Consider the following 23968-nt stretch of genomic DNA (forward strand, 5'->3'; position numbering starts at 1 on the left):
GCTGTCACAGCAGGAAAGAGATGGCACGTGCACACGATTTTCTGGAAGGACTTTGGCAAAGGGACTGTTGACAGGTGTGAGAGCAGGCAGCCAGCCAACCAGGGAGGTGGCACCCCAGAAACAGACCATCCAAGGTCGCAAGGGGGCGGGGCCACATGAACAGGCAATAGTGGGCACGTGAACAAGGGGGCGGGGCCCCGTGAACACACTGGAGAAGTCGCCTGAGGATGGAGGAGGGGCCCCGTGAAGATGGAGGGATGCAGCCCAGAGCCCCCAGAAGCTGAAGAGGCAGGAAGGACCCTCCCTGGAGCCTCTGAGGGAGCACAGCCCAGACGCCCTGATTTCAGATTCTGGCCCAGAAAGGGGACAGCACGTGTTCCTGTTGGTTGAGGCCAGTCTGTTGTCATGGGAGCAGCAACCCCAGGAAATAGATCCTCCTTCCCCTCCTTCTTGGGCTTTGACCAGGTTCTGGGAACAGCTGGGCCCTGTTCCCCAGCAGGGGAGACCCCCCCAGACCTCCCCCTGCAGGGCTCCCGGGGAGACCATCCCTGTGTCTGTGCCTCGGCCCTGCCTCCCGCTCCCCCGGGCTCCTGGGCAGGGACAGTGCAGTGGGCGCACCAGGCAGCTGCTGGGTGGGAAGCGCAGGCCACGTGGCTCAGGGACTCCTGCCGCCTGGCTGAGCCCCCAGCCGCAGGATGGTGCAGGGTCCCCCCAGCCCCGCCTTCCCCTCATGAGTCCAGCTGGGGCACCTGGGTTGACAGGAGCCAGCAACTGGGTTGTGGTGCCCATATTCCAGATGCCAAAACTGAGGCTCAGAGAGGGCCCTACCCCCAGCCCACCTCCCCCTCCACTCAGCCCAGCTCACAGGTGTTCCTGGTTGCCATGGTGTTGGAGAAGGAGGAGGAGGAGGAGGAGATTCCTGAGAAGCAATCCCAGCAGCTGACCCTCCTTCCTCATCCCTCTCTCCAGCTTCAAAGCCTCCTCTAGTGCAGGTAGGCGGGGTCTCTTTCTGGCCAGGCAGCCAGGAGCAAAGGAGGTCAAGGAGGCAGAGGGTCCAGGTACTGAGTTCTGGGACCCCCACCTCACCCAGCAGATTTCCTGGGCCTGGGCTCCATCGCCCTCCCAGAGTTCCCAGACCAGGCGGGCTGTGTCCTGCCTCCCTGCCTTCGCACATGCAGTTCCCTCCACCTCGAATGCCCTTCCTCGTCCTTCAGGGCCCAGCTTGGCTTTAACTCCACTGGAGAACCTTCCCTGAGTCCCTCGGGGCTCCCCCTGCATCCTGCACCCGCCCCAGTCACAGCTGTTTTCTGGGTGACACTCTCACGGGGCGGTGAGGTCTTGGGGTGCCAGTTCTGCCCGAGCCCCTGGCACAGACAGGTGCTGAGTAAATCCAGAAGGAAGGGAAGGAGGGAGGGAGGGAAGGGAGCAAAGAAACCCCTCTCAGAGGATTGGAGCGTATCTGGACAGTGAGCACCTGGCGCAGGGCTGGGCACGGAGCAAAGCCCACTCCCTTCCTGCCGCCTCCACCGGAGCCTGGGCTCCAGCACCTTCCGCCTCACCTGTGCCACCCGTGTCACACATCCTCCACCAGGAGCCTTCAACAGGGTCAGCCTCGGCCCGAGAAAGGGCCTTCATGTCAGCTCCCATCAACAATGCCACCATGAAGAGAGCCTGGCATTTTCTGCCCTTGAAAGCTTCTAGAATCCTGGCCGTTGGTGCAGCCCTGCCGGGTCGGGCAGCATCTCACCTGCACGTCTCTCTCTGTCCCTGCAGCATGCAGCTGCGGCTGGCGCCCCTGCGATGAGACAACGGGGCGATGCCTCTGCCCTCCGCGCACGGCCGGGCCCCAGTGCCGGGTCTGCGACGCCCACTCCTTTGGCTTCCACCCCCGGGCGGGCTGCCAGCCCTGCAACTGCTCCAGTGTGGGCACGGCAGGCACCCCTGAGTGCCACCCGGACCACGGGCAGTGCAGGTGAGCTGGGGCATGGACCCACTGGTTCTCCATGGAAGGGATGACGCGTCTGCCCACACCGGGTGTTACTCCTGATTCTCATGGGCCCGAGGGCTGCACGGGGTCCCCTCAGGCCGCGGTTCCCCGTCCAGATAGGTCACGTGTGGAGTCACTTGTCCCCCAGGGGACCCAGCAGGGCCTGGTGGGTGAGGACCGGTCGCCTGAGGCCACAAGCTGCCCGGCCTGTTCCCTCCACCATCCATCTTTTTATTTATTTTTTTTGGTTAATCCTCACCCCAAAGTAATGTTCCCATTGATTTTTAGAGAGTAGGAGGGAGAGAGAGGAACATTGATATGAGAGGGGCACATCGTTTGCTTGCCTCCCACATGTGTCCTGACCAGGAATCGAACAGCCCAGGTACGTGCCCTAAATGGGAACTGAACCCGTGACCCTTTGGTCCGTGGGCCGACATTGTAACCACTGAGCCACCGGCCAGGGCTGCAGCATATTCGTAGTGTCAGAATGCACGCGTGGTTACCAACTTCTACGTGTCCCTGTGGGGGGCGCCTCGCCACTTGTATTTAGGGCCGGGCTCCACCCTTCCCTGCGTTAGCTGGACGTTGTGAAGGACCGGGCAGGACTCGGGCTGAAATCCTCAGGCCGGTCCCTCCCTGGGGCAGCTGGACGGGGTGAGCCACATGCACCCCCTGCTGTGTAACCACCGTCCAGCGCCTCCAGCCTCTGGTCTGGGAGGCGGGACCCTGTCCCTCATGCCGTCGCCGCACCGTCCGGCTGGTACGCTTTCTCCTGGAAGCCCGTGACTCCGGCTTCGAGGTTTCAGTGCAGAGCCTGCCGGGCACCTGTCTGAGCCGGTGTGGGGGTCCTGTGTGTGTGTGTGGGGGGGGGACAGGGAGGGGAGGGACATGCTGGAGAAGCTCCTGGGAGGGGCTGCCCCGGAGCAGCGAGAGGTCCTGGCACGACTGCTGAGACACGAATGGCAAATGCTGTTTCTATGATGAGAGGGAATCACTGATGGGCTGCCTCCTGCTGGGGATCGAGCCTGAAACCCGGCACGTGCCCTGATGGGGAATGGAACTGGTTCATGCTCCTGGTTTGAGAAGGATAAAGACTATCCCTCTCCCTTCCTCTCTCTCTAAATGCAAAAATCAGGTCTTCACTCAGCTCCTTCCCGAAGGACGGGTTGCTTGGCACAGGGCAGTGATCAGGTGTGGCCCAGGGCCTTCCTTAGGCTTGATCGCTGCCTGCTGCTCGCCCCCACAGGGGATGGAGCCTGTACCCAGGCCTGTGCCCTCCCCGGGAGTGGAACCGGTGGCCTCTTGGTCCCTGGCTTGATGCTCAATGGCTGAGCCCACCTGCTGGACTCCTGTTCCTTTATTTTCCAATGAAGTGAAAACATGTACAACAGTTCCCTCTTCCTGTCCGCACCCTCGGGGCTCAGGCCCGGGCTCTGCTGCCTCTGTTCTTCCTTGGCCGTCAGCACCGGGCCCCGGGCCATGGACGCGCCAGGCCAGCTGTAGAGATGCCGACGGCTTCCGCTTCCTTTGCTTGGGTGCAGGTGCAGGCCCAGAATCTCAGGGCGACGTTGCGACCGATGCGCTCCTGGGTTTCACCGCTTCCCTGAGTGCGTCCCCTGCCGCTGCAGCAGAGACGGGACAGAGCCCGGAGTCTGCGACCCGGAGACCGGGGCCTGCCTCTGCAAGGTGAGCCTGGGCCGTGCGGCCAGGACGTTGGCCGCCAGTCACTGTGAAAGCTCTTCATGTCCAGTCCATGTACAGGAATATATGGGGATGGGACGGACCCGTGGTCGATGGAGGCTGCAGGCCTCCTTAAGAGTCCGGTGACAGGTGCAACCCTCTCCAGAAAATCACACACATCTTTAAAAAAAAAAAAATATATATATATATATATATATATAATTTATTTCAGAGAGGAAGGGAGAGAGAGAAAAAAGCAGTGATGAGAGAGTCACTGATCGGCTGCCTCCTGCACTCCCCACACTGGGGATCGAGCCCACAGCCCGGGCATGTGCCCTGACCTGACCGGGAATCGAACCCTGACCTCCTGGATCATAAGTCGATGCTCACCACTGAGCCACGCCGGCCGGGCACCCACACACTCTGCCTACAATTCAAGAGGCTCAGAGGTGCTCTAGGAGCCTGTTCCTGGCTGTGCCTGTCGGGCCCCAGGTCCCAGAGTCGGGAGGCCTTGGTATCGTCCGACTTCAATTCCCTGCCTTCGAGACGCCAGCGAGAAGGACGTGCCCTACCCGTGGGGGACACACGTTTAAGCCAGCGGTTCTCAGCCTTCCTGACGCGGCGGCACTTTAATACGGTTCCTCATGGTGTGGTGACCCCCAATGTCACTGTGACACATTGAACATCATTAAAGCATAGTGATTAACCACAAAAACAGTATATCATTATAGATGTGTTTTCCAATGGTCTTAGGCAACCCTGTGAAAGGGTCGTTCGACCCCCAAAGGGGTCAAGACCCACAGGTTGAGAACCGCTGCTCTAAAGGCTCACACAGCTGGTTTAAACAATGAGGCCGTAAAGAAGCTTAACAATCACTCACCGTCGCTCTGTTGGCATCCCCGTCCTGGCAGCCTGTGCTGTGTTTTGTTCATGCGGGTAGGTTACGGCCGTCGGGACCCCGTGGAGGGAATGACCTCTCCTTCCGTGTTTTCCGTAGGAGAATGTGGACGGTGCCGAGTGCGATGTGTGTCGAGAAGGCTCCTTCCACTTGGACCCGGCGAACCCCCAGGGCTGCACCAGCTGCTTTTGTTTTGGGATCAGCCGTCACTGCCACAGCACCCACAGACGGAGAGCGAAGGTGTGCGGGAGCGCGTTGGCCTGTTTCAGGGAGAACATCTGAGTGAGGGCGGACGGATGGGCGTGAAACATGAGGGCCATGGAGTGTCTAGGTAGTACTTTGTTGTTGTTTTAAATACGTATATTTTTATTGATTTCAGAGGAGGGGAGAGTGGGACAGAGAGAGAGACATCAGTGATGAGAGAGAATCACTGATCGGCTGCCTCCTGCACGCCCCACACCGGGGATGGAGCCCACAACCCAGGCCTGTGCCCTGACCGGGACTCTAACCATGACCTCCCAGTTCATAGGTCAACACTCAACCACTGAGACTCACGGCCGGGCCGGGCTGTATTGCTTTGTTAAAAGGCTGAGCCTGGCCCTGGCTGTGCCTCAGCCTCAGTGCTGTTCCTACAGATGCTCTCCTGCCCCATCCCGTCCTGCAGGGTGTCAGGCCCCTGCTCCAGCGCCTGGTGCTCACGGGGCCTCTCTCACCGCTCCCCACGCCATAGCCCACCCGTCACCCTCTGCCCTGTTGTACGATTAGTTCTAAAATGTGTTTATTATCTGCCTCCCTCCCCCACGCGCGCCTGAGCTCCGATTCAGACCAGTGCCCCGGCAGCATCTGGGACAGTAGATGCTCAGTGGGCACCGTTAAACACGTGGCTTTGTGGTTCCTCCCCTGCTGCTTCTCATCAGCTCATCTTCTTCCTGGGTTACTTCTTTCTCAGGCCTTTCACCACATCTTCTCTTTGGCCCCTTTTTTGTTATTGTGAATCTTCACCCGAGGATGTTTAGGCAGAATGAAGGGAGGAGGAGAGACAGAGAGAGAAACATCGATGTGAGAGATCCACTGATTGGTTGCCTCCCACATGCACCCCGTCTGGGGCCGGGATGGAGCCTGCCACCCAGGTACATGCCCTCCACTGGAATACAGTCGAAGGCCCCACTCAGTGGTTGAGTGTTGACCTATGAACTGGGAGTTCATAGGCCTTGACTTACGAGTTTAATTCGTTCCATGACAGAGCTCGTAACTCAAGTTACTTGTATGTCAAATCAAAAATGAACGAGTGAAACACGTGATGCTGTGCTGATGTTGTGGTGTTCACTGTGACGTTCGCTGGGCCAACTAGTGGTGAGGTATCTGAAGCTGGCTCGTAACCTGAATTTTAGCTCGCAACTCAAAGCAAAAAATCGGCTGAGAGACAGCTCGTATCTCGAAAAACTCGTTAGTCGGGACACTCGTAAGTCAAGGCCTCACTGTAGATCTGAGAATCCTTCAGTCCGCAGGCAGGTACTCCAACCACTGAGCCAAACCAGCTGGGGCAGTGTGGCCACTTTTTAAATTAACTCCATGCAAGTAAAACGTGTGTTGCCTTCATTATTCCATGAACCAGTAGCCTAATACTTGCTTTCTTTGTGCGAGTGTTGTATCCAACAAGTATTCAAAGAAAGATTTCATTGCCTGCCTCCTAAAAGGAGTGCAGCCTTTAATTGGGAAAAAGTTAGTTTGTAAACCCACTCTGAAGTCTCCTCCCTCTGCCCCCAGGGAACCCGGAGCCTGATTCCTAACCTCTGCCTTGCCAGCCCTTCGTTCCCTTCCTCTCACCATTAACTCCTGGCGCCCTTTGTGACCAGGGACATAGTCAGTGATGAGGCCCCATAGAGCAGTGATGACAGCCCAGCACTGCGTTCCACTCCATGTCTCACACGCAGGAGCTCACCATAACAGGAGCCCACGGGACTAGTTGTTACTTAGGCGCGTACCCAGGTGTCACTCGCACATTGATGGGCGCCTACTAAACGTCAGGAGTCAGGATGTGTCTGGGCGCAAGGATAACCCCGCACCCCCTGCTCTCTGCCCTCCGAGGACCCCAGGGCAGGGTCCCAGGAGACAGGGGCAGGAAGCCTGTGAGGCCAGGCGACCGCTCGTCTCTGGATCCTCTGCACAGCCCAGCTGCGGCGACAGGCCCCATCCCACATTCCCGCCCTGGCTTTTGTGTTCCAGTTTGTGGACATGATGGGCTGGCGCCTGGAGACAGCGGACAGGGCCCAGATCCCCGTCTCCTTCAACCCCGGCAGCGGCAGTGTGGTCGCCGACCTCCAGGAGCTGCCCTCCACCGTGCTCAGTGCCACCTGGGTCGCACCTCCCTCCTACCTGGGGGACAAGGTAGGTGCCACCTGGGCCTCCCTCCCTCCTATCTGGGGGACGAGGTAGGTGCCACCTGGGCCCCCCTCCCTCCTACCTGGAGGACAAGGTAGGTGCCACCTGGGCCCCCCTCCCTCCTACCTGGGGACAAGGTAGGTGCCACCTGGGCCTCCCTCCCTCCTACCTGGGGGACGAGGTAGGTGCCACCTGGGCCTCCCTCCCTCCTACCTGGAGGACAAGGTAGGTGCCACCTGGGCCCCCCTCCCTCCTACCTGGGGACAAGGTAGGTGCCACCTGGGCCTCCCTCCCTCCTACCTGGGGAACAAGGTAGGCGCCACCTGGGGTGTCTAGCTCTGCGTGTGGGGAATGTGGATGCTCCCCCGTAACCCGCTCCTGCCTCATGCACACGCCTCTTCACCTGCACAGGTGGGCCATGCACTGGTTATCTTCGCTGAGTAACAGGTTTCCTGCAACACTGACTTTTTAAAAGATAATATCCTATCTAATAAAAGAGAAACATGGTAATTGGTGTACAACCGCTACCCTTCCCATTGGCTAATCAGGGCGATATGCAAATTAACTGCCAGCCAAGATGGCGGCCGGCAGCCAGGCAGCTGACGGGAACAGGGAGGCTTGCTTGCTTCAGTGATGGAGGAAGCCAAGCTTCCCCGTCTGCCTTGCTGGCCTCTCAGCTGCACTCTAAGCAACATTGTAACAAATATAGAAGCTAAACAAAACCCTGGGCTTCAGCCAGCAGGACTGCAACATTGTTTCAAATACAAGAGGGTAAACAAAGGCCAGAAGCCTGCTTTCAGCAGCGGAGGTCTCATAGCTGGAGCCGAGCCTCAGAGCTAAAGCTGGCCCAGAATAAAAAAAATAAATAAAAAAGGACAGGTTGGGAGCTTCAGTCACCCACCAGCCTGAAAACGGCCCACAGCCCCTCACCCAGGCTGGCCAGGAATCCCAGTGGGGACCCCCACCCTAAAGGGTGTGTGACCAGATGCAAACAGCCATCATCCCCTCACCCAGGCTGGCCAGGCACCCAAGCGGGAACCCCACCCTGATCCAGGACACCCTTCAGGGCAAACCAGCCGTCCTCCACCCATGCACCAGGCTTCTATCCTATATAGTAAAAGGGTAATATGCCTCCAAGCACCGGGATCAGCAGAGCCGCGAGGCCTCCCAGCACCGGGGCAGCGACCAAACACCCTGATCACCCTGCGGCTCTGTGTGTGACAGGGGGCGGGGCCACAACCTCCATATCCGCCCTGCTCTGTGCGTGACGGGGGACCTCCCCAACCCCCTGATCGCCCTGCGGCTCTGTGTGTGACAGGGTGCGGCGCCCCAACCCCCTGATCGGCCCTGCTCTGTGTGTGACAGGGGGGAGCTCCCCAACCCCCTGATCACTCTGCAGCTCTGTGTGTGACAGGGTGCGGCACCCCAACCCCCTGATCGGCCCTGCTCTGTGTGTGACAGGGGGGAGCTCCCCAACCCCCTGATCGCCCTGTGGCTCTGTGTGTGACAGAGTGCGGCGCCCCAACCCCCCACCCCCCATCGGCCCTGCCCTGAGTGTGACAGTGGCGTCACCCCAACCCCCTGATGGGCCCTGATCTGTGTGTGACAGGGGTCAGTGCCCCAACCCCCTGATGGGCCCTGCTCTGTGCGTGACAGCAGGGAGCTCCCCAACCCCCTGATGGGCCCTGCTCTGTGCGTGACAGGGGGGAGCTCCTCAACCCCCTGATGGGCCCTGCTCTGTGCGTGATAGGGGGCAGTGCCCCAACCCCCTGATCGGCCCTGCTCTGTGCGTGACTGAGGGTGGCATCACAACCTCCCGATCCGCCCTGCTCTGTGCATGATGGGGGCGGCGCCCCAACTCCCCAATCGGCCCTGCTCTGAGCCCAACCAGGGGCTGCACCTAGGGATTGGGCCTGCCCTCTGCCACCCGGGAGCAGGCCTAAGCCAGCAGGTCGTTATCTCCCGAGGGGTCCCAGACTGCGAGAGGGCACAGGCCGGGCTGAGAGACCCCCTCTCCCCCCTGAGTGCACAAATTTTTGTGCACCGGGCCTCTAGTATATGTTATATACATATATGTATATATATGTGTGTGTATATATATATTATTGATTTCAGAGAGGAGGGAAAGGGAGAGAGAGATAGAAACATCAATGATGAGAGAGAATCATTGATTGGCTGCCTCCTGCACACCCCACACTGGGGAATCAAGCCCGTAACTGAGGCATGTGCCCTTGACTGGATCTGAACCTGGGACCCTTCAATCTGCAGACTGATGCTCTCTCCACTGAGCCACACCAGCTCAGGCAACACTGACTTTTAAAGCAACAAACTGATGACCTAGCCTGGTTTCTGAGGTCAGGAGTCCAGGAGCGGATGCTCGGGGTCTCTCCTGAGGGTGCAGTCGAGGTGTCAGCCAGGGCGTGGGCACCTGGGCTGAGGGTCCACCTCCAAGCTGTCCCGGTTGCCAGCAGGTCTCTGCTCCTGCAGGCTGTCGACAGGAAGCTCAACCACGGAGCCATGCCAGCTGGGCTGCGCTTTTTTTTTAACAGAAGGATCTTTTACTCGTGAAGCTCCATCACGCTATGCGGTTTAAGTGATCGAAAGTGGGCATCCTGTGGAGCGTTTAATACCATCTTCAGTCCGCTCGCTAGTGTCCCTGTTAACAGGCTGATTGTGTCTCTCTCCAGACCCTGGGCCCACGTACGTCTCACATGAGCGATGTTGCCGTGGTCTCTTCATGTTTGCCTGCTGACCACATCCCTCCCGTTTCAGGTCTCCTCCTACGGTGGCTTCCTCACCTACCAAGTCAAGTCCTTTGGGCTCCCGGCCGACATGGCCCTGCTGGGGAAGCAGCCAGACGTGCAGCTCACTGTGGGTACCAGCCTGACGCGAGGGACAGAGCGGGCGGCCGCCGTCGGCGCTGATTCCCTTTAGGGCAGCTTGACGAGGGGCTGTGAATGTCTCGATGACGTCGTTTCCAATATTTGTAGAAACTAAATGAAGGGTAGAGCATGCAGTGCTTGCCCGGACCCTGCCCCACCCCCCCAGGCCCAATGTGCTTAGTGGCTCATAACTTGATTCTCATAAGTTCACTTTTATGTTTCCATCTTTCAGTTTCCTTTCCAAATGCTTTTGAGCCCTTCCTGCCGACAAGGCCACATGGCTGGGCTCATGAAGGGCAGGCAATGCCTGTCCTCAAAAAGAGAGTCACCTCAACCTTTGCAAAGCACCCTGACACGAAGCACCAAAGGTGTGAGAGTGACGGCTGAGGGAGGAGTGGCTGCCACTAAGACCACCGCCAAGCAGTGCGGCATCCCAGGCTCGTTCTCTGTGCAGAGTCTCGCGAGGCCAGGCCACCAGCACACCTATATGTTACTGCCAACACGTTGATTGTGCAGACGGTTAGATTCACAGAGAGGTGATGCTCAAAATGCCTCCCTGATTTCTCCCTGGAGCATGAACGGTTACTCTGCTGTGTCCGGGCTGCTGTGATGAAGAGCCGACTGGGCGTGTTTCTCAGGTTGAGGTTTAAAATGATCTGTGATCACAGATAATCTCTTCTTTCTGAAACATGGCTCAAAGGCATTCCTGTCAGGTCTGGTGCTACCACAGAGAAGCTGGGGCGCGTGTGTGTGTTGGGGTGGGGGTGCTGACAGTGGGCGCTGGCCTCCCCTGTGCCCTGTGCTAGGGAGCGGGCACAGAGCTGGGTGGACAAGCTGAGTCCAGAGGGTGAGGAATGTAGGGCTGGGTGCCCCCAGGGGCCAGCCCTCGGCTCCCCGCTCTGCAGGCTGCACTGCGGCCTGGCACCTTCCTGCCCACCCCACCCCCCAAAGCGCTTTCTTGCTACCACAGTCCAGTCTGTAGGCAGCAATAGAAACAGCACCTCATGTACTAACTGTGAGGCACAGCTTAAAATTTTTCCCCAACTTTTTAGCCATCTTTTGTCAAGAGAATTTGGGGGTTCCTGACTGTGAACCCGCAGTGTATTGGGTAGTAGCATTTTGCTTCCTTGTCACTCATCCTTTGCCAGTCAGTTTATTTCCCAACAATTTTCTAGAATCAGGCACTTCATGCAACACATGCAGATCCACATAAATTTGTTCTTAGCCTGTCCACAGCCTGAGGGCCCAGCCACAGCCTGAAGGCAGGCGTGCTTTTCTCTGAACAGGGTCAGCGCATGTCCGTCGTCCACGAGGAGCCGAGTGACCCGCGACCGGACAGGCTGCATCACGGGCGGCTGCAGCTGGTGGAGGTGGGTGACCTCCGGAACGTGCCTCCCTGGCTCTCCAGGGCCCTCTGCTCACAGCTTAGCCCTTCCACACAGTCGTGCTTCTTAACTTACTTTGTGAGTTAAAAATATGAATTGTACGAATCCTCCGAATATAAACATAATTTATATCTCTCAGTTTAAAACGAGTTATGGAAACTACAGAGTTTCATCCTCACAGGGCTCTGATTGTGCCATTTTTATGGCACTGAGCACTGTCCGTCCTCTTTGTCTTAAAAACCCCATGAGCCTCTAAGTGCTACGACGTATCCTCAGTGCTGGGACCTGGTGAGTGTCCAACAAATGCTTGGGACGAATTGACGAAAAAGCCACAAAGACGTCTAACATCAAAGAATAAGAAAATGTGGTTTATACGTGGGAGGTTGGGGGGAGAGGGCTGGAGGAGAAACAGCCCAGACATTGAATTTACTATAAAAGGCTTTAAATCAACATTTTAAATATGTCAAACAACTAGAGAACACGATGCCTAAAGAACTAAAGGAGAATAGGAGAGCCCTGTCTTACCAATTCGTATGTTGAAGCCCTGACCCCAGGGCTGTGTTTGGAGTAAGGAAGTGAGTAAGGTTAGATGAGGTCATAAGGGTGGAGCCCTGACCTGGTAGGATGACATGTGCCCTCTAGTTTGTCCTTATAAGAGGACACATCGGGAGCTCACTCTCTCCCTGCCGTGTAGGACACAGTGCGGAGTGGCCATCTGCAAGCCAGGAAGAGAGTTCCTAACTGGCTGGCACCTTGACCTGGGATCTCTAGCCTCCAAACTGTGATGAAATACACCTTGTTTAAGCCGCCTCATCTAAGGTATTTTGTTATGGCGGCCAGAGCTGACTAAGACAAGGGCTCAGCAACAGGTTTGAGCAGGCAGAAGAGAGAATCACCCAACTTGAAGAAGTTCAATTGAGATTATCTATTTGGGGAACAGGAAGAAAAGAAGGTGAGGCAAAACAAACAGAGTCTCAGAGATAGTCAGAAAAAATGTACCAACATGTGCACAATAGGAGTGCCAGAAAGGGGGGTGGGAATAAAGGCTGAAAACTCCCCAAATTTGATGAAAATCATTAATCTACACACCCAAGCTCAACAAACTCCAAGTATGATAAATGCAAGAAATCCACATACAGAAGCATCATAGTAAAGTTGCTGAGAAACAGAGAATCTTGAAGGCAGCATGAGAGAAGCACGGTGTCACATACATGGGGTCCTCAATAAAATTAGAGCTGACTGTTCACCAGAAACCATGGAAGTTGGACAACAATGGGCTGAGACTTTCAAAGTGTGGAAGGTAACACACTGTCAACAAAGAATTATATATCCAGCAAAATGTACTTCAAAAATAATGGAAATGAAGACATTCTATTATAAACAAAACTGAGAAGATTCATCAAATAGCCAACCCTCCTTACAAGAAATACCACAGGGAATCCTTTAGACTGAAATGAAAGGACTCCAGACAGTAACTTAAATCCACATAAGAAACCCAACACAGGTAAAGGTAACTACAAAGGTAAATAGGAAAGGTAGTATAAACATATCTTTTATTTATAACTCCTTTTTCCTCCTATCTGCTTTAAATGACAGCTGCATCAAGCAATAATTTTAAACCTGTGTTGGTGAGCCTACAATGTATAAAAATGTAAGTTATATCACCGTAGCACAAAGGAGCAGGGGAGGGAATGAAGCAACTGGAAGCCACGTTTCTGTATAGTGTTGAAGTTAAGTTGGTATTTATATAAATGTCCAGCATCAGCAAGTCCACAGAGGCAGCATGTGGCTTAGTAGGGGCCTGGGCCTGGAGATGGGAATGGGCGGTAACTGCAGTAGCCAGGAGGCTGCTCTTGGAGGTGGGTGGACATGTCCTAACATTACATTGTGCTTCTGTAAATTTACTAAAAGTTTTATGCGTAAAGTGAGGGAATATTACTGTATATAAATTATACCTCTAGCTGCTAAAACATACATTAAAATTACATAAGTATTATATTTATGTGTTAACTAGAGGCCGGTGCATGAATTTGTGCACTGGTGGGGTCCGGCCAGCCCGCCCCGATCGGGGTAGGGGGGGTGCTGATCAGGAGCAGGGCCGGCTTGGGGAAGGGGCTGCAGGCAGTTGGCTGGCCGGCTCCTGGTCAAGGGGACAATTTGCATATTAGCTTTTTATTATATAGGATGACAGTTACCATTTATTTATGTTTACTATACACTGTTCTGATACTTTATGTGCATCACATCACTAATCCGCTTTCATCCTCACGATGCTGCCGAGGGATTAGGTGTTGTTACTCTGCCCATTAAAGAGACGTGGAAACTCTTCAAAGGAACCAACAGACTCCAGAGGTTAAAAGTACAGGCTTTTGTGCACAGGATGCCCAACATCACTGTCATTAGAGATGCATATCAAAGCCAGGAGACACCCCTCACATCTACTAGGAAGGCTACAAGAAATGTTTTTAATTAACAACAAAACAAAACAAAAGAACAAGAGTGAGCAAGGATGTGGAGAAATTGTACGCCGTTGGCGGAACAGTGCATTGCTGTGGAAAACAATTGAGGCTCCTCAGAAATTTAAAGAATAGAATTAGCGCATGATTTAGCAATCCCATTTCTGGATATATATCCACAAGAATTGGAAACAACATTTTGAAGGCATATTTGTACACGTGTGTCCATCACAGCACTATCCCAGTGGCCCAGAGGCGAAAGCAATGGATAAGAAAAAGTGGCGCATACGTAGAAATGTGATCCCACCCTCAGAAGGCAGGAAACCCTGCCACAGGCCGTGAATGGGACTGGGGGATATCGTGCTAAGTGAGATAAGCCAGTCACAAAAACAACTGCATGATTTCCTGTAGAGAGGTACTTAAGCTCGAAGATTCATAGAGACAGAAAGTGCGGTGGTCGCCAGGGGCAGGATGCGGGGGGAGGAGATGGAAGTGATTTCTTAGGCATAGAGGGTCAGTCTTGCAAGATGACAGAGTTCTAGGCACCTGTCGTACAACAATGCACGTAGAGTAATAGTATTGTAGCATTCAGTTAAATACGGTTAACGTTTGTGCGCCATAAGCGTCTATAGATGCGGGCAGCAGACCTTTTTTAATTAAATTCAAAATATCATGGCAGTTAACTGGTTAAGGTGATAATTTTTATATTGTATCTTTTTTATCATAGAAAATGAATGTGTGTGTGCAAGAGAAGGTTGTGTTCTCTGTCCTAGTTACTCACATGTAAATATCTGAGCTGCATCCCTCGGTTTCCATGCCATCTTTCTTGGTGCTTGCACAAACAAAAGTGTATTTTATTTATTATTTTTTAAAAATATATTTTTATTGATTTCAGAGAGGAAGGGAGAGAGATAGAAACATCAATGATGAGAGAGATCCATGGACCGGCTGCCTACTGCACACCCCCCCCCCCCCAACTGAGGATAGAGCCCACAACCCAGGCATGTGCCCTGACAGGGAATTGAACCGTGACCTCCTGGTTCATAGGTCGATGCTCAACCACTGAGCCACGCCAGCTGGGCCACAAGTACATTTTAAAAGAAGCCTAACCCTGGAAACTCCAGTTTCACTGCATTGTTCCTGATTTCCTGCCTCCGTTTCCCCCCTTCAACGCAGCGCTCCCTCCTCCTGGGAGGAGGCAGAACATCTGACTCCTGAGTGTCTGTCCCCCTTCGGGCCCTTCCTATCCGACTGCATCTTGTTTTCTGCTGTGTCGTCGACTGTCTGGGTGTCTGCCTCCCTGAGGTGAGCCTGCCTCTCTGTTTCCCTGCAGGGAAGCTTCCGGCACGCGGGGAGCGGCGCCCCGGTGACGCGGGCGGAGCTGATGGTGGTGCTGTCGGGGCTGGAGGATATGCGCCTCCGCGGCCTGTACTTCAGCGAGACGCAGCGGCTCAGCCTGAGCGGGGTGGGGCTGGAGGAGGCCTCGGACACGGGGAGCGGGCGCCGCGCACACACGGTGGAGATGTGTGCCTGCCCCCCTGACTACACGGGTGACTCATGCCAGGTAGGAAATTCTCCTGTCCGTGCAAGCGCCCCGGGCACTCCTGGCCGCTGTCCAGCACCGGCTGGTCTGGGCCGCCCGCTCCACGCACAGGTCTCGGTGGGGCTGTGGCTCCTGTCTTGCCTGGACCCCCCCCCTCAGGTATTAAGTGGAAAGAAATCCCAGCATCTCGGAACCCACGGGAGAGCTGAGGAGCCCGTGGATCTGGGGGTCACATCAGAGCTTCCTGGAGGCTGGAAGGAGCCCCAGGCGCACCCCAGTATCTGAGCTGCTGCTTCCCTGGTACCGACCTGGGTTCGTGCTTCTCTCTAACCCAGGCTCCTTCCATCACCACCCTGCAGAGTTAAGTCCAAGTACATCCCAATCCTTCGTGGGGACATCAGAGTCCCCTTTTCCCACTCGCAGCAGGTCCTCGCTTGAGGCCCAGTCGACTGGACTTGTCCTTATGGGATTAAAACGTGCCCTCAGCCCGGCTGGTGTGGCTCAGTGGCTGAGCATTGACCTATGAACCAGGAGGTCATGGTTCGATTCCCGGTCAGGGCACAGGCCCGGGTTGTGGGCGCCATCCCCAGTGGGGGGCGTGCAGGAGGCAGCTGGTCAGTGATGCTCTCTCATCATGGATGTTTCTGTCTCTTTCCTCCCTTCCTCTCTGCAGTCAATAAAAATACATTTTTAAAAAGTGTCCTCTAAAATGAAGCGACTACACACCTCAGGCTGTCAGTCTGCTCTGTTCCTAAGCAAGAGGAGAAATCACAATGTTGGTACCGTTGTCAGGAAACAGTTGTCCTGTGCGCCCCGCAGACACCCTTCGCTTCTCAGCCCTCGAGGGCGGGACACCTCACGGGGACCGGCGCCTAGGAGTCCTTGTTTTTTAATCTAAAGTGTATTATCTGCATGTTTGGGGCTCCTGTCTCCTGCCATGTAGCCCACAGGGCCCCCCCTCCCACATCCCTCTCCTCCTCTCCAGCGGCTGACTGAAATGCGTAGCTCCAGGGAAGGAGTGGAGCCTGGGATTGTGGCCTCCTCCCTCCCGTCTGGGCGTGGCCTCCGTGACTCAGCCTGTGATTTACAGCTGCTCCTGGCTGGGCTGCCCGCCCGTCTGAGGCCAGGTGGGTGGAAGGTGGTGCCCGCCCCGCCTGGCAGGGATTACAGAGCGGCTGCTCTGCAGAGCGGCTCACGGTGCTCTCCCCAGGCTGACTCATGGGTGCAGGTACAGGTGGGGCCTCCCGCCGCAGACAGCCCGCCTCACCTGAGTCAGGCGGCCTGGCCCCGGCAGGAAGGGTTGGTATAAGAGGCAGGGCACAGGCTGGTGTGCAGTCAGCGGACGCCCAGGGACCAGGATGCCCCCAGCAGTGAGGTGGTCGGCCCGGAGCGTGGGGTGGCTGTGGATCTTCGGGGCGGCCCTGGGGCAGTGTCTGGGGTACGGTGCCCAGCAGCAAAGGGTGGCGTTTCTTCAGCCTCCTGGTCAAAGCAGCCAGCAAGCAGGCTTTGTGGAGTTCAAACCCAGCCAGGTAACGTCCCCTTTACGTTTTGGCGTGGGGCTGGGGAGGGGTCCCAGCTTTGTGGCGTCTTAACTTCCTTAGGGTGTGAGTGGGTAAAGGGGGGCTGGGGCGGGGCCGGCGGCCTCCCCTCCCCTGGACTGGCGTGTTTGCTGCAGGGCCTGGCAGGCTAGCCACACACCCTACAAACACCAGCCCCCCTGGAAGTGCCAGGCAGCTGAGGGTTTGAACACTTGTGGGAGGTTAGAAGCTGTGAAACGAGCCCTTTTGAGAGTAACCTGAGCCTCAAGACAAAAGAGCCCGGAGCCCATCGGCTTTCCAGTTCTGCTCGGAAGAAAATGACCCGCGAAGGCAGCCATCAGGGTCAGCGAAGTCCCTGTTTTAAGATGTTGGTACCACACGGACCAGGCAGCTCAGCGAGGGCTTGAGCTCACACATTCACTTCTCTCTCCACGTCCTGGGCGTTGCGCGGAGCCTCACAGCCATGATCCTCCGGCTGCTGAATAGCCGTGGGAGCCTCCGCTGTCCTCGGGAAAGTTACCCTGGAAATTATCATTTGAGAAATGATGAGCCACAAAGCCCCTTTCCTGAAGTCACATCTCAGGACACTCACTGTCACTGAGCAGATCAGTGTGAATGACTTACCTCTAACCAGGGTCGCCTGCCCTCCCCCACAGAGCGTCCAATTGAGGCTTTTACTTGGTGATGTTGTTGCAAACGAACCTGCTGTACCTCTTTATTGGATAATTTGTTCCTTAGCCAATGTGATCACTGTGTGTGTGAGAGGTGACAGGTGGTGATAATTACCGGTCCTCACCCCTGATGAGCCGCGATGACTGGCTTGCAGAGGCGACCAGACCCTGGTCGGCTGAATTCCGTTCGATGGAATCTCGGTGGTGCTTTTGGCTGAAGAGCATTCCTTTCATACTTCGATCCTTCGGGCAAGCCCGTTCATAGCGCAGCTGAAGGAACCTCGTTTCCTGCAGCGGCTCCTTGGCTAAGCTGGGTTCCTGGCAGCTGGAGGGAAAAGTACATTGGAAGCTGCGGTCTCGATCTGTGCACAGTGTGGCTTCGCGGGTCACTGTGGAAGAAGCTCCCTGCAGCCACGGGCATGTTCCAGACGGGCAGTGCAGGAGGTCCCGCCGCCCCCACCGACCGGGAGAGAGCTTGTGGCCACGGACGGGTCAGGGTGGCCAGTTCACATCCAGGTGTCCCTGGGCGGTAGTTTCAGAGTCTGAAGACATAGGGGCTGTTGAGAGGGAATTGGACAAAAGACCTTTATCTTGAAAGATTACATTTCCTGGTGCTTTGAGGAGAGGGCACCTGGGAGGCCGGGAGGGGTGCGGGGGGCACTGTTGGCGTTAGCCAGGCACTGGTTCTCTCTGCAAAGGAACGGAAGTGCCTGGAATTTGACTTAAAGGCAGAAATCTAAATCATGTTTAGGGGCTGGTGTAGGAGTAGTTGCTTCTCTTTATCGGGGGCGTCCTTAACTAGAATACCTCTTTAAAGTAGACGACTTCACTAAAAGGGTCATTCTTTTCACCCGTGTGCAGAGTGCCGGCTGTGTGCCCTGGGAGAGACAGTGCACGGGGGACAGAGTGGTCAGCGCTGTGGAGCGGGAGCAGGGAGGGGCTGCCTGAGCTGGCTTTGCGCACAGTCAGCCCCGCTATCCCTGCCAGTTCTGTGGGAACCGGGCACGCTCCCCGCTGCTCCCCCTGCTGCCTGTAGCTCCTGAGGGCAGGAGCTCGATCCCACAGTCCTGCCCCAGTTGTGTGGGTCCCAGTGAAGACCCCCTCCCCTCCCCCCCCACACGGCCTCACCCACCTGCCCAAATCCATACCTGGAGAGGGAATGGCTACCAAAGAACTTAAACTTGCCCTGACCGGTTTGGCTCAGTGGATAGAGCATCGGCCTGCGGACTGAGGGGTCCCAGGTTCGGTTCTGGTCAAGGGCACGTATCTTGGTTGCTGGCACATCCCCAGTGGGGGGTGTGCAGGAGGCAGCTGATCAATATTTCTCTCTCATCGATGATTCTAACTCTCTATCCTTCTCCCTTCCTCTCTGTAAAAAAAATCAATAAAAAAAATTTAAAAAAAGAACTTGAACTTGAAGGGATTTGCTTAGAATCCTCCCCACGAAGGACTGAGGTCCTCATCCCCTTTGCACCTTCACCTCCGCCCCCATCCCCTCCCCCTGGAAACAGCTGGCGTGAGAAGGAGAGGAAGCAGGTCCACACCCACCCTCCAACTTCCCTTCTTGGGATTCCCCCCGTCCCCAGCTCGGGCACAAACACACTCCCCCAGGGCACCCCCCTCCCCCAGGGCCCAGGAACAAAACAGAGCCCAACAGACAAAGAAGAAAGCAGGTGGACAGGCCGGTGTTTGAGTGACATCCACACATAGACCAAGGGGAGAAGATTTAAGAAGCGAGGCTTGTCTGTTAGAACGGTCGCGTGCTTTGGAGAATAATTTTCCCCGTTCTGACTGAACACTTTGTTTGAAAAATAGGGCTGCAGCCCCGGATACTATCGGGACAACAAAGGCTTGTATACCGGCCGGTGTGTGCCCTGCAATTGCAATGGACACTCGCATCGATGCCAGGACGGCTCTGGAACATGCATCGTGAGTACATGGACGCTGTGACGCTGCCAGCAGGCCATCTGTGTTGTCCTTCCCCCACCCCCACCCCACCCGCTGGGCCCGGGACATCCACTGTCACATCCTACACCCCAGGCAGCGGGGCTGTGCACGTGCAGGAGGCCCGAGAGACGAGTCCGAGGACCTCACCCCTCCCCCTCCTCCACGTTAACACCTTCGCTTCTAAACCTCTGCTTCATTAAGTGATTTTTTAAATATAGTTTTATTGCTTTCAGAGAGAGGAAGGGAGAGGGGGAGGGGGATAGAAGAGATCAACCTAAGAATGTGTGTGTGCATGTGTGCATAACTCACGGCACGGGCAGTAGGGTGGTGAGGGCCTGGGGCAGGGGCAGGCTAGATCAATGGGGGAAAAGCGGAATAAAGACTTAAAAAGAAAAAGAAACATCCATGATGAGAGAGAATCACTGATAGGCTGCCCCCTGCACGTCCCACACTGGGGATCAAGCCTGCAACCCAGGCACATGCCCTGACGTGGAATCGAACCGTGACCGCCTGGTTCATAGGTCGATGCTCAACCTCTGAGCCACACCAGCCGGGCCATTAAATGATATGAATGCAAGGGTCCTGGACTTAACTCTTGTGAGGACCTAATAGATTGAAGTCTTCCCCGTGGGCTCCTGTTTTGTTGGGGCAGCGGGAGGCTGTGGAGGGCGTGGCCGGCAGAGGAGAGCAGCTCAGGAGGAGGCTGGGGGGGGGGAGGAGATGTAAGAAGGGGGCGGTGTGCACACAGTCAAGCACAAGCCCCCCAGGGCTGATGCAAATGGGAACAGGAGACACAGGCGAGCCGTCCCTGCCGTCCGTGGCTCATCCACCGGAAAACAGTCTTCTGGAATATTGTAGAAAGTTCTCCTGTAGACAATAGATTCTCAGGGACCTTTTCCTGTATTGTTTTAAAATATATTTTATTGATTTTTTACAGAGAGGAAGGGAGAGGGATAGAGCGTTAGAAACATCGATGAGAGAGAAACATCGATCAGCTGCCTCCTGCACACGCCCCACTGGGGATGTGCCCGCAACCCAGGTACATGCCCTTGACTGGAATCGAACCTGGGACCCTTGAGTCCACAGGCCGACGCTCTATCCACTGAGCCAAACTGGCTAGGGCCCTGTATTTTTTTTTAATATCTATTTTTATTGATTTCAGAGAAGAAGGGAGAGGGAAAGAGAGAAACACCAGTGATGAGAGAGAATCATTGATCGGCTGCCTCCTGCACACCCCACACTGGTGATCAAGCCTGCAACCCAGGCATGTGCCCTGACGGGAATCGAACCCTGACCTCCCGGTTCACAGGTCAGAATGCGCAACCACGGAGCCACGCCAGCTGGGCTGCTCTATTGTATTTTTAGAAACGCTCCCAGCAAGCTTGGAAAGTGGGCATTATCCTAGCTGCACATTTTAAGAAAAGTGGAGCTGTATGTAAATCACACAGCAGTAAAGTTGATGTATGGAGAGCGCTGAGGCTCAGGGAGAGCGGAACTTAGTCAAGACCCACAGCTATGCAATGGACCTGAACCAGCCGGTCACCCCACCGCACCCCAGCACCAAACCCCAAGTAGGGGTGGAAGGGCCGCACACCCTCTCCAGCACCAGCAGTGGCGGGGCAGACGGGAACGCTGCGGTTAGCACAAGTGCCACACCCTGCGGAGAACGAGGACGTGGTGACGATCTGCGCGACGAGGGTGGCCGCGGTCTCCACAGTCCCCCGTGCGATCGGCTGCGGCTCACTGTGCCGTCTGTCTGTCCCCAGAACTGCCAGCACCACACGGCCGGGGAGCACTGCGAGCGCTGCCAGGACGGTTACTACGGCAACGCCATCCAGGGCTCCTGCAGCGCCTGCCCGTGCCCGCACACCAACAGGTACCGGGGACAGGCAGTGGCTGGGTGGCTGGGACTGGGGGGGGCAGTGGGACATGGTGCTGCTTTGGGGGTGATGAAAAGGTTCTGCAGCTGAGTGTGGTGATGGTGGCCCAATCCCGTGGCGACACTAACAGCCGTTAATGGTACAGTTACCTGGTTCAGAGGTACACTAACAGCCGTTAATGGTACCGTTACCTGGGCCACCTGCGTGCTCTGTGAGGTCTCTCAGTAAAGCAGTCGCATAAAAAAGAACAAACAAAACGTGCAAACCAGAAAACAAAACAAAGTCTTTGCGAGCGTACGCTTCAGGGTTTTCCCTTTTCCTCTCTCCTTTTGCTGTTTGTTCCGTGACTGAGGCTATTTATTTATTTATTTATTTACTAGAGGCCCAGGCATGACATTCGTGCACTGAGGGGAGGGGGGTCCCCTCAGCCCGGCCTGCGTCCTTCCGCAGCCCAGGAGCCCTCGGGGGATGTCCAACTGACACGGAGGCAGGAGAGGCTCCCGCTGTCACCACTGCGCTCACCAGCCATGAGCCAGCTTCTGGCTGAGCATCTGCCCCTGGTGGTCAGTGCACATCATAGCGACTGGTCATTCCACTGTTTGGTCGATTTGCATATTACCCTTTTATTATATAGGATTTTTTATTGATTTCAGGGAGGAAGGGAGAGTGGGAGAGAGAGAGAGAGATAAACATCAGTGATGAGAAAAAATCATTGATCGCCCACCTCCTGGGCCTGTGCCCAGGAATGGAACCTGGGACCCTTTAGTCCGCAGGCCGACGCCTATCCACTGAGCCACACAGTAGGGCTGCGCAAGTATTTCTGGAGCACCCAGTACCTTCTCTAGGTGCCAGGGGACCTGCAGTCGAGGAGACCCACACAGCGCTCTCATGAAGCTGTACCTGGGGAAGGTGCAGGGGGAGTTGTCACACTCGGTAAACACGCACAAATGAGTAAAAAGTGCACTCGGGCAGAGGGTTACGCAGCTAGTGGTGATGCGCAGGCCTTTCAGAGAGGGCGCTGGGAGGGGTTCTGGAGTCTGTGGGCAGGGACCAGTGAATGCTGAGCTGGAGTAGCCACGACCGTATCTTAGCAACACGGGTCCCAGGCCAGGAGAGAACAGAAGAGAAAGCCCCGCGGGGATGTGTCCCTGGGCAGGGAAAGGGCAGCAGTGGCTGCAGTGGGTGTGGGAGAGGGGCCAGGAGACGCGGCTGGCGGGCAGGGTTCAGGCATGGAAGCACAGGACCGTCTGACCCCTTCAGTGTGGTGTGCTCTGGGCTGTCACTCGGATCCACTGTGGCCCAGGGTTATGTAGGTAGAAAGCTCTGGGCACCTGGTCACATTCTTGCTCACTGCGCATGGTCACTGTGGGTCCAGGGAAAACTAGAACAGTTACTAAGAAAAGCAATAAAGTCAGGAAGAGCCTGGCCTCTGTGGCTCAGGGGTTGAGCATCCACCTCTGAACCAGGAGGTCAGGGTTCGATTCCTGGTCAGGGCACATGCCTGGATTGTGGGCTTGATCCCCAGTTGGGGATGTGCAGGAGGCAGCCTATTAATGATTCATCATTTTTAAAAATTTCTTTCAAAAACTTTATTTTTTAAATATATTTTTATTGTTGGTAGGATTACAGATGTCTCCCATTTTCCCCCCTTTTTTACCCCCCTCCTCCCAGCCCCTGCTCACCCCCCAGGTCCTTACCACCCTATTGCCCATGCCCATGGGCTGTGCCTGTAAGTATGTAAGCTCTTTGGTTATTGCTTCTCATACCTCCAACCCCACATGGAGGTGTGTCAGTCAGTCCATGCCTCCCGGCTTTGGGTCCTCTCTCTCTCTCTCTCATCTCTTCTATGTCTCTCCCTCTCCCTTCCTCTCTGAAATCAATAGAAATACTTTTAATTAAAAGTAAAGAGCCAGCAGGACCAGGCCTCAGACAGTGTGGGCCCCAGGCTGATGGTGTCCACTGAGCAGCAGAGAAGCGTGGGCCCCAGTGCCTGTCCTGTGGTGCCTGTGGGAAGGCTCCTGCGTGGCTGGCTGTGGCCTGGGTGCTCCGCGAGCCTGCCTGGTCCTGCCGCTGAGCAGCCGGGAGATCCGTCCCGCCCCGCCCAGACTTGTTGGAGCAGAGGCTGGAGGGGGTGGAGGCGGCGGGTTCCCATGCGATGGAGGAAGCTTTCATCTTCCGTGAGTGCATCGGCCGATGGCCCAGCCATACCCAGTCTCCTCCAGCAGGATGGGTGCCGCTGGCGGATTTCCGACGGTCCCTTGGAGCTGTGGCTCACTGCCGGCCGAGAGAAGCTCCCAAATAAGATTTTTATTATTATTGCTAGAGGCCCAGTGCACAAAATCATGCAAGGGACTCGGCCCTCGCAGCCAAGGCTTCATCCGGAAGGCCATCTGGAAGGACGTCCAGAAGGTCGTTTGGCTATGCGGTCTAATTAGCATATTACTCCTTTATTATTATAGATTATTATTATTTTTTTTTTACCAGCAAATGGTAAATCGAGTCATTTCCCTCAGACTTACACAGCGGAATGTTCAAAGCACAGAGATAGACATTTCTCAAGGGGTTTTTTTCATGATCTTTTTTATTATTATTTTTCTTTAAGCTTTTCAGCTCAGCCGGCGTGGCTCAGTGGTTGAGCATTGACCTATGAACCAGAAGGTCATGGTTCAATTCCCGGTCAGGGCAAAGGCCAGGGTGGGGGGCATGCAGGAGGCAGCTG

The 23968-nt window shown here is 55.6% G+C and overlaps 1 protein-coding gene across 4 annotated transcripts in view; it reads left to right on the plus strand.

Moving 5' to 3' along the window:
- The window catches only part of LAMA3 (laminin subunit alpha 3), a 148641-nt gene that overhangs the window by 80539 nt on the left and 44134 nt on the right, over positions 1–23968 (plus strand). For 3 of the 4 annotated variants that reach the window (XM_036321714.1, XM_036321713.1, XM_036321712.1), the window contains exons 30-38: positions 1774–1972; positions 3529–3673; positions 4665–4805; positions 6792–6953; positions 9720–9818; positions 11116–11199; positions 15004–15234; positions 19238–19351; positions 21136–21245. In XM_036321714.1, coding sequence (XP_036177607.1) covers positions 1774–1972; positions 3529–3673; positions 4665–4805; positions 6792–6953; positions 9720–9818; positions 11116–11199; positions 15004–15234; positions 19238–19351; positions 21136–21245 — 1285 coding nt within the window. Of the gene's footprint in view, positions 1–1773; positions 1973–3528; positions 3674–4664; positions 4806–6791; positions 6954–9719; positions 9819–11115; positions 11200–15003; positions 15235–16467; positions 16743–19237; positions 19352–21135; positions 21246–23968 lie in introns of those variants that run through there. The other variant, XM_036321715.1, reaches the window with a different exon arrangement.

This window comes from Myotis myotis, unplaced genomic scaffold (assembly GCF_014108235.1).
Source record: "Myotis myotis isolate mMyoMyo1 unplaced genomic scaffold, mMyoMyo1.p scaffold_m19_p_9, whole genome shotgun sequence".
NCBI lineage: Eukaryota > Metazoa > Chordata > Mammalia > Chiroptera > Vespertilionidae > Myotis > Myotis myotis.